This window comes from Hesperophylax consimilis, chromosome 11 (genome assembly GCF_061612785.1).
Source record: "Hesperophylax consimilis isolate HC1 chromosome 11, BYU_Hcon_1.0, whole genome shotgun sequence".
NCBI classification, from domain to species: Eukaryota; Metazoa; Arthropoda; class Insecta; order Trichoptera; family Limnephilidae; genus Hesperophylax; species Hesperophylax consimilis.
The window spans coordinates 1,440,292-1,458,546 of NC_142846.1; the positions used below are offsets into that span (position 1 = coordinate 1,440,292).

The 18,255-nt window shown below is 33.5% G+C and overlaps 1 protein-coding gene across 1 annotated transcript in view; it reads left to right on the forward strand.

Moving 5' to 3' along the window:
* Positions 1-329: 329 nt before the first annotated feature.
* The window catches only part of LOC149419623 (spondin-2-like), an 89,365-nt gene continuing 71,439 nt past the window's right edge, over positions 330-18,255 (forward strand). Inside the window, exons 1-2 of the mRNA XM_089636962.1 lie at positions 330-453; positions 979-1,273. Of these exons, the coding sequence (XP_089493088.1) occupies positions 1,051-1,273 (223 nt within the window). The 5' untranslated portion in view covers positions 330-453; positions 979-1,050. The remainder of the gene's footprint in view (positions 454-978; positions 1,274-18,255) is intronic.

Below are 18,255 nucleotides of genomic sequence, written 5' to 3' on the forward strand. Positions count from 1 at the left end.
TAATATTGAAACACAAGTTTTAAAATATAGCCATTAAATAATTCGCAATTTTTTCCATATTTGAGATTATTTATCAATTATTATTAACAAACATGTTGATGGACAAAAATTTAAATTAAAAACAACAAAAATTTGTTTGTATGTAAATTTAAAATAAGTTTTGTATGATAAAGGCCGCACAGCCGTTCCTCTTGACGCCACTTCTCCTGTAGTACGATGATGGTGAGATGTGAGTCACGCTCGTAAACTTCAGTCACACTCGTGTGTTTATTACGTTGCAGAGAGAGCAATGGTCCGTATACCACGGCGTAACACATCAGTCCCAATCTGAGCTTCGTAGCTTTAACTCACCTCACCAGAAACTCTAAAGCTCTGCTCATTATCAATTACATCCAAACAATTTACAAACAAATCTAATTCGCGAGTACTTCGATAGCAGCAAAAGTAAATTTGGTAAATATACAGAAAATACGCACATTTCATTTTTAGAATACTTGCTAGTATTTAGATAATAATGAGAAGTAAGTATTTCAGTTTTCGTAAATAGAAATTAGTGCATTTTATTGGATATATCGTTAAAATTTAACCTGAATAGGTGGCCATTGTTATATTGATATAAATTTTTTAAGGTTTATTTATTTTTCTTTCCTTATTTAAACAGAAAATGAACCCTTGACCCTAAAATAGGTTATAAGTTTGGGCTTAATTAAAACATAAATATATTTAAAAAAAACAGCTTACAAAGGACAATTAAAAAATTATGTCAAAACATGCGTGAAGAATAGATCTCAAAATATAAGTTTCTTTTTAGATAATAAAATGCATTAATTACCTTTTTTCTTAAACTGAAATATTTACTTCTCATTGTTATCTAACTTTTATACATGGTTTTTTCTATTCAAAGTGCGTAATAACCGTGTCCCTGTTTTCTGTAAATTTACCATATTTTTAATTAAATTGTTAGTTTATTTTTTGTAGATACGTAAAAGTGGCGATTTTTAAAAGTGAATTTAAAGCTTGCCTTTGACGGTTTTTTTCCATCGTCCCAAGATGGCAGTAACTTCTGTGATTATATTTTTTCTTGTGGTGTACCTCGCAAAAGCTGCCATTTTCGATGTGAATTATTTCGAAACCTCTCAGCTGGAGAATATGAACTGTGACATCGCAAGGATGGCTGTGTACAGGATGAATTTAAGGACGTTTTGGAGCGAGGAAAAGTTCCCGAAGAGTTACCCCAAGTTCAGACCCCCGGCACAGTGGTCCGTTGTGTTTGGTAAGCTTCAACTTATTTTACTTTTGTTTGATGAAACGTGTTTCTTTTGTACTGCTACAAATACCAAAGAGGCCGGTATATAAATTACCATTTCAAATCTCAAAAAATTGTTTTGTTTATCTCCTTCTTCTTAAAATTTTTAAAATAAAAAAAGATGAGAACAAAACTGCATGACGAAAATAAAACGAAATGCGTATTAATTTATTTTTAAATACACAGAATAAATCGTTTTTAAATACATGACATACATACATATAGTGACATGCATTCTTGGGAGTGGAAATTAACGTATAAACATATACGCATTTCTCTGAAAGTGGATGAGATTACTGCAGTTAATATACGAAATAAATATCGGTCCTACCCAGTTTAGCTTGTAAGCTAAATCGGCTCTTACATCAATCCCCCCGCATTCCATTATGGTCAGACTTATAATACAGTTTTAGAAATAGAGGATACCAAGCTTTCTCTTTTCTACCACATTTTCATTCAAAAATTTAAAATTTAAGGCTGACAGGAAATTTATTTATTAATGTTTTATTTTTACAATTTACTAATTAAAAAAAATTATGTAGGTGTAAAATTTTTTTAAATATTTCTAGATTTTTATAGTCGAAAGGAAAATTTCCGATAGTATCTCGCTAATTTGTGAAAAATTAATTGAAATTTTTGTTTTTGAAAGACAAATATTTTATAAATAATTTCCGCTTCACAAAACCTGCATTTATAACATTCCGCGATTATTCACAGGTCAGCCCTAATCAAACATAATAATTTCAGTTGTTTATGTGCGAAATGTGAAATATTCACAAAGTGAAATTATTCACGTTCAATGAACTCAAATTTTTTAAAATTTTGGATTAAGATTTTCAGAATTGGAATCAAGATGTATGGATAATTCAGACAAGCGATAAAGTAAAACCTACATTTAAAATATAATAAATTAACAGAAAATAATTTTAATTATAAAATATTATAATAATATCTCATGAATTATAAAACGAAAAAAATAAATAATAAAAGTGTGCTAAAACCGTGATGCATCGCCTGCAAATGCAACATTTGGAATCGGGCCGCTAACAATAACACTCCTTATGCAGATGGCGATAAGGTTTAAATTCCCGCTAAACACCAGTCGCCTGTTTTGATTTATGCATATAAAAAACATCACGAAAAAGTGAATATTATTTTTAAACTCATAATTGTTTACTAAATGAATTATTAATCGATTTCATTTTAACATCCGTAATTTAATAACAATATTCTCAGTACTTGAATCCATTACATATATGATATTTATTTATTTATTTATTTATTGTTTATTTGCAAAAACAGTATGAACCAGAACATTGCAATATCGATAATTAACATTTACAAAAAAGTGAATAACAAATAGGTACATTTACAAGTGGGACAAAGAAAAAAGTTTCAAATTTAGATTTACAATTTTAAGTATTGAATAATAATATTTCACGTTTAAATACGTTGTAGGACATGTGGAAAATATCCACATTTCCTGCGAGGCAGTTAATTAACCTAGTGATTCTTCCCAAGGGCATCACCATTGGTAAGTTAGTTCTGCACCTAGGAAGAATCAAAAGCCTGTGTTGGCGGCCTCGCGCGAAATTATCCGGGACATAAAATCCTATTTTAGCCAGAATGTCTGGTATTGATACTAAACCGTTTAGTAGCTTATACGCCATCAGGAGTAATGCAACATCCCTTCTGGAACTAAGGCTGCATATACCCAGCATTCCCGAGATAAATGCTGTTGGAAACAGCCATGGGTAATAACCAAACTCTCTCATGTAGAGGTATCGTAAAAACTTTTTTTGTATCTTCTCGACCATTAGTACATAGACAGTGTCCTCTGGCCCCCATACCTGAGATCCATTCTCGAGAATGCTACGCACTAAGCTAAAGTAAAGCAGCCTTAATACTGCAAGGTTGGTCAAGTCTTTCGAATTGTGTATGACAAAACCCAACATCTAGATCAGTATCAAATGATTCATCTCAAATATCCGCGAAATGGGCATCGAACTCTTGACCTTTGAACTTCGAGGCTTGGCACTGACTCATAGTAATTGAATCATTCCCACTTGATTATTATGTTACGTAGTTATTCAATCACCGCGACTTTCACAAATTTTACTACCAGTTGTAGTTCTGTCAATAGTAGACCACGTGTCCAATAAAAGTGTTTGATATTTGTAAACATATTTTGATTAGTTAAAAACCTATATTTTATGAAACCGAACATTTTTTTAAATTTAAAATAAAAAATAATACATTTTTTCCAAATAAATGTGACCATCTCAATGAGAATTTATTTTTCAAACTTTCTTAGACCTGTAGTGTAGATAACAAAATATTGAAAAAATGCGAATAAGAATGTGGAAATATCACTACAATTTCGTATTTGATAAAACTCTTTAATGAACTATCAAAACGGCCACCATCTTGATAACGGCCCTCAGTTTCAGAATTTTTTTTTTATATTTACTCCACACAGGAGGCCCTGAAGAAAATAATTTCCCTCGGGGCCTATGTCATCTTTGGGGATGCTGTGTGGAGGGTCTTTTTTTGGAGAGGAAGGAGTGAACATGGGTCTTGAAGAGTCCCATGTTGTAGGAGGGAGGAAACACAGAGGCCGGCAGTTCGTTCCACAGCCGAGCTGTTGAACTTAAGAACGAATCGTAGAAGCGACCCGTTCTCATGTGACAAGTGTCAACTGTGTACAAATGTTGGGCGCGCGTTTGGCGTGTATCCCGACTACGCACCGGTGCCGAAGGGATCAATGACGCTAGTTCCTCAGAGCATCTTCCATTGTAATACCGATAGAACAAGGACAGCATACCTACCTGACGCCTGTGCTCTAAAGATTGCAGTCCGTTTGTTAAGATTGGGGAATCTATCAAACGGACCGCCCGTTTCTGCACAGAGTCAAGGGTTTTTTTCAGGTATTTTGGGGCTCCAGACCAGAGATGGCTGCCAAATTCGACAGTAGGGCGCACTTGCGATTTGTACAGGGTGAGCAGTTGTGTACTATTAAAGTATCTGCGGGCCCTGTACAGTACGCCCAGCTTCTGAGAGGCCAACTTTACTCTGGCTAAAAAAAAATAAAAGAAAATAAAACAATACAATAATATATTTTTTTTATTTCACGCTAGACACATTTTTGTAGATATTATTTCGCCGGTGGTTATGGCGGGAGAAGATAACAGATTGATATTATTCTTGATAAATGTTTATAATTATTATTTAAGAAAATTGGATAAGGAATGTGAGAGATGTATGAAGAGAGATTAGGTGGTTAGAGTATCGAATGTATGGGTGTTATAATTGCAATGTATTGCAGATGTAAGGCTCTATAGAGGTATTTGTGGGTTTCAAAGTATGGAGTTGAGTTTTTATTATTATTTTTTATTTCTTGCTAGAGCAACCTCGATAAGTTACAAAACTCACTGTAGGACAAGAGGAACTTACGATACATAGATGGGAGATAATTGGTACAATTCTATGTACATTGATATTTTGTTCGACATTATAAGTTTCACACACAAAACAGTACACAAATAGAAAAGGAGGGGTTAAGTAAAACAAACAAGAAGAAACAATAAAAAAGAAACAGACAGGGATATATACATAAGCACAGATCCAAGGTAGGAATTTAAAAAAGGTACTTACCCACTAATCCAATGGTAAAAATAGATTACAAATACCGGGGATAGAACGAAGAGAGAAAGAAACAAAACAATATGCAACGCGACAAGAATTACGTATTTTCGTTTTTATATGTTAAAAAAATAATATTTTAAAGCTTTAATTTGAATTTTTGGATTATTCCGGCTGTTATTAGACATATCTGGAAAAATGTTTTAGAGTGAATAGGCAATATAGTTAAGAAATTTTATTCCATATTTCGTAGTGTATGTTAGTTTCGGTGTTTGACCACGGAGAAGATTGAAGATTTAGAATCTAGGTATATAAATTGTCATAGTGCTAATGTTTTGTAGTGTCCTTTGATTATAGTTTTTGTGTTGTGACTTGTTATAAGAGTGTTTTTGTTTGTGTTATAAACAAGAAATTTGAGATGAAGAGTCGAATAGAGGAATATCTTTTCGGTCGCTTGTTAATAACACGTATTACTATTTGTTGTGCATATTGTAGAAGATGAATAATATTTTAAACAAAACCACCTCATATTATGATGCCGTATGCTAATTGGAATTGGCACAGTGCATAGTATACTGTTTTTAGTAATGTAGGATATTTAACCCCTCCCCTCTAGAGTTGAACTTATTCGTGATAGTGCCATAGCTACGCGACTGAACATACATAGTGTTATACATAATTTAAACGAACGACTAGCTAGTTGCTACGTTGGCATCGCGTTTGAGCACCCGGAGTTCAAAAATTCCCCGGGTGCCGAAGTCTTCCTTCACGACAAAAGCAACTTTTTCCCATTTCTGTAATTCTGAGTAATTTACTTGCTGGTGGTAAGAAATTTTCAAATAATCCAGTACGTTTGTCTCTCCTTTAATATATATTTTTTAATTGAAATAAATTTTAATATTAACATATACTGGATGTCCGGGGGTAAAGTGCACTAACTTCGTGAGATGATTATACATGATGGTAGGAGTAAAAAAAACAACTTTTTACAAATTTCCAACATAATTTTCCACACAAATATATAGACATAACCACAAAAATCCTTAGTGTGAGGTACAAACTTACCCGATAAATTCGATGTGAACTCGCAGAGAGCGGGTGCGGCAACGTTGCATTTTTGAGATTGGTCTGTTTCCATGGAAACCACACATAAACAATAACATAAGACCGATATTTTACCGTTTACAATGATTTTTTTCCCTTCTTTGTGTGTAATGCCAGACATTGTTACAGTAATTAATTTTAATTCTGAGAGGTAAGTCTACAACTAAAAAACACAATATGATTTGAGATTTTTCACGGCCAAAGTATTTTTGTTATTTGTTTTTGGGGTGTTATGCCGTGTTGCGCTAACTCCTTCTTTAGCCAACGTTTCGGACAGCATTGCAGTGTCCATCTGTCTGATGCTGTCCGAAACGTTGGCTAAAGAAGGAGTTAGCGCAACACGGCATAACACCCCAAAAACAAATAACAAAAAAAAACACAATGTTAAAAGTAAGTCTTTGGAGAAAACACTCACTGAATAAATATGTCTGTTTAAGTAAGTCTTTGTAAATACATATTACATTAGCAAGTGAATCAAGTTCTTAAAGAATAAAATAGAAGTCATTGACACAAGACACGGCAAGTAAATATACTGATTGATTCGGCAGGGGGTAGTGGTGGGGTACGGGACGGTAGGTTTGATAACAACGCAAAATAATAATGCTGGCCGCACACGTCGGATCAATTTTACACTTTTACCTGAAATTTATCCATAAAAGTTGGAATTTCTAAAAAGCGTTTACTCTTTTTATCATGTAGAATAAATAGCCTCCCGAAGTTGGAGCACTCTACTCCCGGATACCCCGTATATATAATTATATTATTACTACAGTTCAATAACTCATCCCCCTAAATTGGTTTGTACTACCATGATGCATGGAATTTGGGTTGCATGGGTAGTTTGAGAATGGGTACCTACCCGAGCCAGTAACATGCAGGTAGTTCTGTTAGTTCCCACTAATCCCGTAACTGATCCCGCGGCGTGTATGGGCGAACTCACAGGACCGGAGCCGACCAATCAAATTACTGGGACGTGTCACGTGGTCCGGGTAACCCATTAATTGGTTATGGCTAATTTGCATTAAACCAAATTTGTTATCCGGCGTTGCCCGGTGCTGCACGGGCGCGTTAGGCTATCTGGCCACCCTGTCTGCCGCAAGTTGTGGATGGTTTCGGGTGATTTCAGGACCGGTTGGCACCTTAAATAATTGTGTGAGTTACCAATTTCGGTTGCTAGTGCAAGTACGAAAAAAAATTGCCTATTTATTGAGAATCTCAAATTAATCGTTATTCTATATCCGTTATAATGGGATTGGAGGTTTTAATGAATAAATTAAGGCGATGCACTGAGTCGTGTAGTATTTTAAATTGAGCCGCTATCAATAACAACCTTTACGTAGATAGCGATAAGGTTTAAATTCCCGCTTAACACTATCCGCCTGTTTTGATTTATGCAAGATAAAAACATGACCAAAGAGTGCCTTTTATTTTATTTTGAGGATGTTCAGACATAAATAGTAATTTTTTTCGATCATTTTATAAATAACTTTGCCACATTATACAATAAAATCATAACCGAAAATGGGTTTGTTAGTAGGAGATTTTGAACTTTAAAGCAGTTTTCATAGGCCTTTACATTATTTTTTTCTGGGCTTATAAAAAGATTTATCTAAAAAATACTCGACTATTTTAAAGTCCGAGATGTATTCTAATCGCAGTATTTAATTAAAGTATCTGAAACATTTCTAGGCGACCAAATTTTAAAACCAAAAACACATAATTTTGCATTACTACGTATGGCATCGCCTTAATAGGTTTCAACAACTTTTAGTAAATGACGAATATCACGAAGTCGGAACACGTCCCACAATCCTAATATTTTCGCATATCGTTATTGTATGTTAATTAGGAAAATGCACGTGCATAAACATGTATTCCGATATTTTAGAAATTTGATAAATTTTTATCGGGAATCGGCAGCCAATCCCATTTTTAACTGGATTGCCAATAATATAAAGAGATTCGCAATACTAATTTTTCTTCGGGTGGGTGCGTGATTTTAAATGTATAGCTTAGTTCCCAGTGAAATTCAAAAGATGTATCTACAATATATATTAAGCATATTTAAAGAGAGATGCAAAAATGATGTATGAAAAAGTTATTAAAAATTAGCAAATTAAAATGTAAACAATATGTGTTTGCTCATAAGTTTAATAAATCTAATTAAATTAAAGGCAATATTTATATGTTTGTAAAAAATGCACAGATTTCACTGAAAAAATCCTCACTGAAGATTTCCCGAAGAAGACTTAATACATTATCTCATATAGTAACATATAGTAACAATCCGGTATACTTCACGATACTATATGAAGTGAAGGTTGGCGATTGTACATAATAGCTTTGTATTAGTAATTGACGAACCGGTGGATGCAATCTGTTAAACATACATTAATAGTAGTTTGACTAGTCATAACATAGATCATTGTAGTTGTATTATATATTTGTACAGCGCCCTTGAGGTGATTTTGCACAAAACCGGCGCAATATACAAATAATCCAAATAGTATTATTTATAATAAAACTCGAAAACGTTCAAGAAAGGCATGAATCAAATAATAACAAATTATTATAAGCAATAATTGGTCGCCTACATTATCAATACAGATTGAAAATATCTCCAGAGTAAAAATAAATCCCGCCGACGGGAATTGAACCCGCGCCTTCTGATGTCCAGCCAGACGCTCTGGACCACTGAGCCACGTCGGTTTATTTATTATTTCAAACACGCCAAATAATTTAATATGTACTATTACTTCAGTCAACAATTACCGCTTATATATTTATTATTTATAATTTTATTTTCTTATAAAAAATTATTATGAATCATATAATTATTTGTGTTAAAATGAGGCATACGACGAACAAATAAAGGGGTGTAAGAAGAATGCATGACGTGGAAGTGGGTGGTAGAAAAAGTTAGAGACCTCTGAGGACAACATGGCACGATCAACTGAAAAAAATTGCACATATCCAATTTTTCTTCACTTAGTACAAAAAATTTGCCTACCCACATTAAACCCGCGTTCTATACTGATAACAACTTGGGAAAATTACTCAAAAATACTAAAGATAAAGATCACAAATTCAGCCACTCAGACATTTACCAACTATGTTGCAATGATTGTCCATCGTTCTACATAGGTAAGACAACTAGAAATATAAATATTAGAATCGCGGAACATTTAAGATGTTTAAATAACAATAATTTTTCAGAGTTTGCCAATCATCTTATTTCCACCGATCATACTTTTAGTAAAGATACAGGGGTTAAAATTCTTCACCGTAGTAATAAAGGCAAAAAATTAGATCATTTGGAAGCGCTTGAAATCAGAAAATCCCTCAATAATAATTCCAGTATAATAAATAACCAAATTAATCTGTCTTATAGTCCTATTCTAGACATATTTCCAGTTGACCGCTCTGTTCTTCCTGGAATTCACGTAATTACCCCATCCACTTTGTCCACCCCTCCCTCAAACACTTAACATTTTTGTATTTATATGTCAATATTTTGTGTAGTAGATCAGTTTTTAATATTCTCCTGACGAAGGAAGGGTTCTTCCGAAACCGGTAGAGTGAAAATAAAACTATAGTGGTCAAAAACAAATTAATGTGTTTTTTATTGTAAATTATGATGAGCCACAAAGTGAATGCTTTTTAAAATTACGAAAAAAATATGTACTAGGAAAATAACTTGTTCAATTCTTAACAATAATATTATTTCCACCATAAAACTACACCCAGTTTTCAAGTGCACTAGAATTCTCGACTTTAAAACTTTACTCCGAACCGTTGATAACCCCGAGCGACGACAGATACATGTCAGCTAATAAATAAATAAAAATATGAATGAAGTCTAAATACGTCTCTGGCTTTGGCTGATGTGTGCACGCCATTACTGCGAACAAATGGCCCGAGGCTGGCCACCTCAGGGTAGTTGCAGTAAGTCAAATGAGCGGAGTTATATTCCATATTTCATCGAATCGTCCAGATCCACTGATAAAGAAGCAGATAGGTTTACCTCCAATGAGTTACTTTTCAAATAAACCCTTCTGTCTGTCGTTTCTTCACCTTCCTCTTTCCCATCACATTTCCCTCCACATAACATACCGCAATTAGGAATGCCAAAGTCTCGCTGTCCCCAGACGATTGGGAGCAGTTGGGACTTGGTGCGATTCCACATAAACAAAGATTTGGTTTATGTTTTAACGTTGAACAGCACAATGCACAGTACATACTATAAATACTCTATAATATACTATGTTCATGAAAGCGAACTTCAGTAAAGCATCTTGATATTGAGAGAAAAAGGTTGATAAGGACATTGACGGGAATATAAGTGTAGAAAGTGATTTTGATAATGGACAATTTCGAAATTTTTTATTTGTTTTTACTTGTAGATACTTATCATGTAGAATCACCTCCCAAAGTTAGTGTACTTTACCCGCGGACACCTAATATAAAAAACAATTATAAAAAATAGACAACCATTGATTGGGTGAGCTGTTTGGCGGTTTTCAGTTGTATGTAATTATTTAAAATTCTGCAAGAGCGTCTGTGGCAAACTTTTAAATACAAAGAAAAAGCTTGATGTTCTCTCCTTGTCAATCTGTTTATATTTTAATATATGTCTGCAAATAAAATAAGGAAATATAACTTGTCATTAGGTGACAGATATTACTTAATAGTAAGAAAACAGTTTGCAATAGAGTTTATTTGGGGACGTGGCACTTGGCGACAGATATTATAGTGGTTTTAAGTAAGAAAACACGGTAAACAATTCATAACATAGTTTTATGAGGACGTATCATTTGGTGATAGATATTATAGTAGTTTTAAGTACGAAAATGCGGTAAACAATTCACAACATAGTTTTATGATGACGTGTTATTTGGTGACAGATATTTTAATTGTTTTAAGTACAAAAACGCGGTAAACAGGTCAAAACAGTTCACAATTATTAAGTTTAAAAACATATAAATGGAGTTCTACAAATTTTACTCAAATTTGTACTAAATTTTAAGTGTCCATTTCAAAATTTGAAATGATAGTATGAAGAATTCAAAAAAGCGATTAAGCAAGCCCCTAAAAAAAAAAGTTTTGAACAGAAAATTATTTCATATTTGTAATAAGCATTTACTTTGTGGCTCGTCATAATTTACAATAAAAGATATAAATTTGTTTTAGACCACTTTAATTTTAATTGTACTCTACCGGTTTCGGAAGCACCCTTTCTTCACATAAAGACACAGGGGTTAAAATTCTTCACCGTAATAATAAAAGCAAAAGATTGGATAACTTAGAAGTTCTTGAAAAAAAAATCCCTTAATAATAACGCTAGTATATTGAATAACCAAATTAATTTATCGTTTAGTCCCATTCTAGATATATTTCCAGTAAACCGCTCTGTTATTGCTGGAGTTCCCCCAATTACCCGTCCCCCTTTGTTAACCTCCCACTCCAACACCTAAATTATATTTTTTGTGTATATATCTGTCAATATTTTGTATCATAGGTTAGTTTTAACATTCTCCTGACGAAGGAAGGGTGCTTCCGAAACCTGTAGAGTACAATTAAAATTAAAGTGGTCTAAAACAAATTTATATCTTTTATTATAGAAAATTATTTTTATCATAATCAAAGACTATCCCGTGTTTTTAAATGGTCAATTTATAGAGGGTATACTTCACACATACACACCCCCTTCATAAACGAAAAGCTTTTTAAATGTTAATTTAAATTTAAGTCCACGAATTAGATTTTCAAATTGAATTTGCCGCGTGAGTACATATTATTATTGGTCCTTATTTGCATAAGACCGTATCACACTTAACCCGAAAACGAGTGCTTTTAACCAAAGAGCACAATATCCTTTAATCCTGCTATTCAAATACACGACCCATTCTGCTCCGGCTAGTAGATACTATCTACTAGTACTGTATCTAATGCAGGGAAGATTACTTACACAAATAATAATTTATGCAAAAAGTGCTTATTAACTAAGTACCCACTAATTTACATTTAAATATGTGAAACTCAGTGGCGGACGGTCATATTCAATACAGCACAATTGATAAATCATATCATCTGGTTATAGAACCCTCCTACCCAAGTCGAGTCAACAACAACTACAATTATTTATAAAACTAAATGGATTGCCACCAATACTGGTTGATACAATGTATTGATATTTATTAATTTCACGCCTATTAAGGCTTTTACATATATAAATAAAAAATATATTAACGAAATTATACACGTAAATATTGCAGGAAACGACTATTTAAAACACTTGCACAAAAATAAATATAAAGTTAAAATATTATTGAATTTGATCCACACAGTATGTAGGTACAAAATATACAAATTCCAAAATATATTTTTTTCTTTCAGTCAACAAAATACTGTTAATATGTTAATAAAATTAAATATCTTTATTAAAATATTCCCCTACTTGATGAAAAAAACTTCAATAAGGAATGCTTAAATATTGAAATTGAAATACTAAATATATCAACAACATCGGAGTATTTGTTTCCTAGCTATTGTATGTGTAATATTGGGACATTGATGTAGAATTGCTACAATAATATGGTAGGTACTGTCTTGTAACTGACCTGCTTGGAGTATGAAAAGAGATTACATATTAATAAATCAGGGATATCAAACATTGAATTAATGATTTTATACAAACAGATTAAATCGGAAATGGTTCTACGATCAGAAAATTTTATTAAATTTAATGAACAAAGTACGTTATCGTAATTTAGGCATTCTCTAGAAATGCTCATTTTAAAATTAACATATCTTAAAAAAATATTTTGAATTCTTTCAATCGCATGTGAATGAACCTCGTAGTTTGGGGACCAAACCGTGGAATTGTATTATATCTGACTCCTTACTAGTGACATATATAATGTTTTTATAGTATTGACATTTTTGAAATAATTAGATAACCCTTAAAATAAATCCCACCATTTTCAAAGCTTTATTGGTTATTATTTCAATATGCTTGATAAAGTTGAGTTTTGTGTCAAACCAACAAAATTGACCGGGTGTCGGGAAGTTGGTTAATTTCACCTCCCAAGAGTGAAATTCAATTAAATTTATTATTATTTAAAAAATATTACACATTTAAAATATATTTTTTTAAACATATGTTGTTTATAAACATTTATTTTATGATACAAATATATTCGTTACTCCTGGACACAGTGATCCCTAGATTCCTACCCACCCATCATACCTTTTTACTTCCCAGAACTCCCTCTCCTCAAAAATACCATCCACACAGCACCCCCAAAAATGACAGAGGCCCCGAGGAAAATTCTTTTCCTGTGTGAGGTTAATGTAAAAAAAATAATAATACCTTTTCAATATATTATCTGTTCACTTCGTTTGCAAAAATTAAAAAAAAAAAGTGGGTGTGTCAAGCCTACGCAAGACAGAAGTGAAACTTCCTCGACAGTAAACAATATTTATATACTGGAATACGAATGGAACGGCAAAGCGCGCGACGCGAGCGCTCTCGACGGACGAGTAAACCAGACTGAACGGCGGACGGACGGTACAGGAAAGCCCTGTCCACGTCTGTACCACAGCTAAGGCATGCGCCAAACAAAATTATACTACCGAGTAAAAAAGTACTTAAATAAAACACATAAAAACTTTTATGCGCATGCTAATGATTTGTTGCTTTTACTGAAAACAGTGAACGGTGAACGGTGAGCGGTGGTGGGGGTACCCGCATTTTCGTGTCGATCCTGACTCGGTTTTACTCCGTCCACGAAAATCCATTACGCGCCTAAAGAAGTTTCACTTCAATATATATATATAAATTACTGTAGACCAAGTTATCGCCATATTTGTTGGACCCTGTTCCATAATTTGGCTTTGCGGGAACCATCATAACAGTTTACTGGTTCATCTAAAATCAATCAAACAAATAAAATCATTACGTTTACTGTTAATTTAGTACCTGGTACATCATATAAGCTTTTTTTGGTTGAAAATAAACAAAATGACAGTCTCTGATAATTTAATCGCATTTTTTCAAGATAAAGTTATCAAGTTTGGAAATATAATCTGTCAAATATGGGGATAAAGAAATATATTTTTTTTTGTCAAATAAAGTTAAAACATAATATAAAAACTATGTATTATTTTTTTTAAATAAATTAAACTTCTCTAATTTTTTTTTAAATTTGAATTTTTTCCATACTGTTGACTAGGTACCCCTGACCCCTTAACCACTCAACCATTGGGACCTATTTTACGTAATTTTTGTCGATTTTATATTTTAAATTCAAAATTAACAATATTATCTTTAAAGTAATTTTTCCCACATTTTTAGCAGCCATCAATTTTAAATGATTACAAAGTTCTAAAAAAAAATAAAGTAGATATTATCTAGGATATACATTAGAGTGGAGTGAAATCTTTTTTTTTCACTGGAAGGTAATGTAAGAGTCAAAATTTGGTGCCTTTTAGGTTTAATTTAAGCCATGTAAAATATTATACCATTTAGTTTAGGGTAACTGCCTCCGCAACGGCATCAAATTTATGAAAATAATCGGCTTTACACTCTAATTTGAAGTAATGTTTATGTACGATATTTTTGAATAAACATACCTACCTATTTTTATCAAGAAAGTTTACTTGGTATAATACAGATTTGACAAAAAATAAAAAGAAGTTCGAATTTGTGTTTTATAATTTAAATAAGGGGAGAGAGGAAGCGCGGGAGGTGATACTGAGCTTGCTTGCACTTGTCGCGTCTCGAGTCGCGCGTCGTCAGTGCTCTATCGTTCGTGGCTCGGATCAGTCGCACGCTCGTTTATCGTTAAACATACGTTCGATAATCTTTCGTTGCAACCATGCAAAGAACTCGGAGTGTATTCAAATGTCCTCTATTTGGTGATGTTTGTGAGATGAAAGAAAACGTTCTACCTACTTATGAAGATGTAGTGAAATACTATGAGTGGACGAGACATCAACTGAAATTGCAATTAGAAACTGCAAAAGAACCAATTTTTGGCGAGATAGCAGACATAGTAACGTCGAGAATTGAAAATATATGGCAAACGGCATCTATTCCTACAGTGACGCGAACAAGGATCATTCAAATGTTGAAAGCATATCATCTAAAGTGCAAAAATCTACTCAAATCTATCAAGAGGCTCTCCTCGGACGAGTTAAATAGTTTTCAGCAAAGAAGTAAGATACTTTTTGATATTTCAGCATGCAAGTGCAAAAAATTCGCTCAATGTATCTGTCCTAAGGATAAAAAGGTTCCTAAACGAGAGCAAACTTTTTTGACCGATCAAAGAACGTCTCGGATAATGGTAATCAGCGGAATCGACGTAACTGCTACAAAGAACATGCAAAAAACTATAAAAAGGAACCATGAACGAGAGAATCGCCGAAACACATCCTTAAGCACTTCAAAGTTAGCTAATTTAAATGCTAGTATTTCTTCAGCGACATCATCAGAGACAGAAAAATCTGATTGCTCCATGATCAAAGGCGTTATTAAAAAGAAAATAAAAAATCGACGCTTAATTTTCCTACGTTATCGAAGATATGGGATAGGTATGGAGTGTCTGACAGAGCGGCAGCAGCAGTAACATTATCTGTTTTGTTCGACATTGGGTCTGATGTTGAGGTCATTGATCGGCACAAGTTACGAAGAGAGAGAACTAAAACTAGAGAAAAAATAACGGAAAATGCAACAATTACAGAGCTCTTGGCCTTATACTTTGACGGGAAAAAAGACAAAACTTTGAATATTGTTAAAAAGGGCGGTAAATGCTACAGGATTATGGTTGTGGAGGAACATATCTCACTAATTCAAGAGCCGGGATCCATTTACATGGGATACGTGGTACCTGATGTTGGGACAGCAAAAGGAATAGAAACCGCGATAACAGGGTTTCTGTTACATAAAGAAGTTTCCCAAGATAGAATTATGGCAATTGGTTGGGATGGTACGAATGTAAATACTGGAAAGTATGCTGGAATTATAAGACTGCTTGAGAAAAAGCTACAAAAACCACTTCAGTGGATAATTTGTTTGCTTCACATGAACGAACTGCCTTTGAGACATCTGTTTCTTCATATCGATGGGTGTACTTCGGGACCTAAATCTTATATTGGTCCACTGGGAAAATCACTGGAAACCTGTTAAAAGCTGCTTGTTAAAAAATTTGAACGCATCAAAGGTCAAATGCTACCAGAAAAGGCCAAATATCTGAGTTCAGACCAACAGTACTTGCATAAAATTGTCTCGGCGGTAATTTCAGGTGAATTTCCAGAAGACCTAGGCAATAAATCTCCAGGAAAACTATCACATGCCCGTTGGATCACGCGTGCTAACCGAATACTACGTTTGTATGTATCTACTGAAGAACCATCTGAAAATTGGAAAACTCTGGCTACTTTTGTGGTCAAAGTTTACGCACCGTCTTGGTTCTCAATTAAAAATAAACCATCATGCAAAGATGGCACGCGTCATCTGTTCAATATCATTAAGGCCTCCAGATACCTGCCAGAAACTCTAAAAAAAATTATAGATCCTGTTATCCAAAGGAACGGCTACTTTGCGCATCCTGAAGGGATTCTACTTGCGATGATAACAGATGATAAAAAACATGTTAGAGAGCTGGCAGCCCGCCGCATACTAAAGGCACGCAGTACTACTCAACCTCCAACACCTAGAATGTTTCAAGTGCCATTGATAGATTTCAATGCTTCTACATATATTGGTTTAATAAATTGCCAGGAAAACTTAACCGAACCACCGATTTTGAAAAACTTATCGGACCAGGAAATTCAGAATATCGTGGAATCTGGTGGCGAAAGCGAACTATTGTTTATAAGGCTTCCCTGCCATACTCAAGCTGTTGAAAGAGCTGTAAAGAATACGACAGAAGCTTCCATTTCTCAGTGCACAAGAAAGTCGCGACTAGATGCCATAAATGCCAAGCTGGAATCGCGGAACATAATGCCTAAATTTGAAACTAAAAACGATTTTAAACCTCAATAATAAATGTATAATTTTTCAAGTTTGTTTCAAATTTCAAGAGCTGTAAAGACTACGACAGAAGCTTCCATTTCTCAGTGTACAAGAAAGTCGCGGCTAGGTGATGCCAGGCTGGAATCGCGGAACAAAATACCTAAATTTTAAACTAAAAAAGGATTTTAAACCTAAATAATAAATGTATAATTATGTTTCAATTTTTTTTTTAGAGCGATGCCTAAATAAACATCTTAATATATATTGTTTATCATTTAACACCTACTTACCACTAAATTAATCATAATGTATCGCCTTATAAACTTTTAACTTTTTTACCCTAATTTTCAATTTTTGGGGTCACTGCGGAGGCAGAAGATCTTAATTAAATGAAATGAAAAATCCCACGTATTTTTATTTTAACATAAGGCACAAATCCCCCCCTCTTAGAACTCTCAATCATAATTTTTTTTTTCATACATCCATGCTCCAATATATACATATCCGATTTGTAATTTATATGAAATACCAATTTTTAATATTTCTATTTTTGAGACCGATAATTCGTGGTGGAATTCCATTATAATATATTATAATAAAACAAATAAAAAACTTTATTCCACTTAATTTTATTTTGACCGTAACCGGTTTCAGCTCGTCACAGCCATCTTCAGACTGGTACACAAAATTCTTAGTCAACGGTTTATATACACAACATATGGGGGAGGGGGGAGAGGGGTAGTTTATAGGGTTTTAATCAATTTTATTTGTTACTAAGTCGTTTAAGATTGTCGAATTTCTAAATATTTGGTAAATCCAGTAAGCTAATTACCTTGGGTTTGTAGCTCATTTCAATATTTATTAGGGAAAAAAACCTCACAGGTAATATGCATTATTAATGACCTAATTTTATTGTCAAATCATTATTTATGATGGGATTATATTTGCTTTTTGAAAATATACATGTTTACATTTGCGCTAACTGCCCAGCATATTACGTTGGTCAAACAGGGAGATCTTTCAAAACCCGTATTAAAGAACATTTTACAAATTGGGTAAATAATAAAGGCGAATTGTCAAATGTAGCATCATATTTATTAGAAAACAAACACTCGTTTGATAAAGACAGAGATGTTAAAGTCCTCCATACTTGCAATAAAGGCCACAAGCTTGATAGATTAGAATC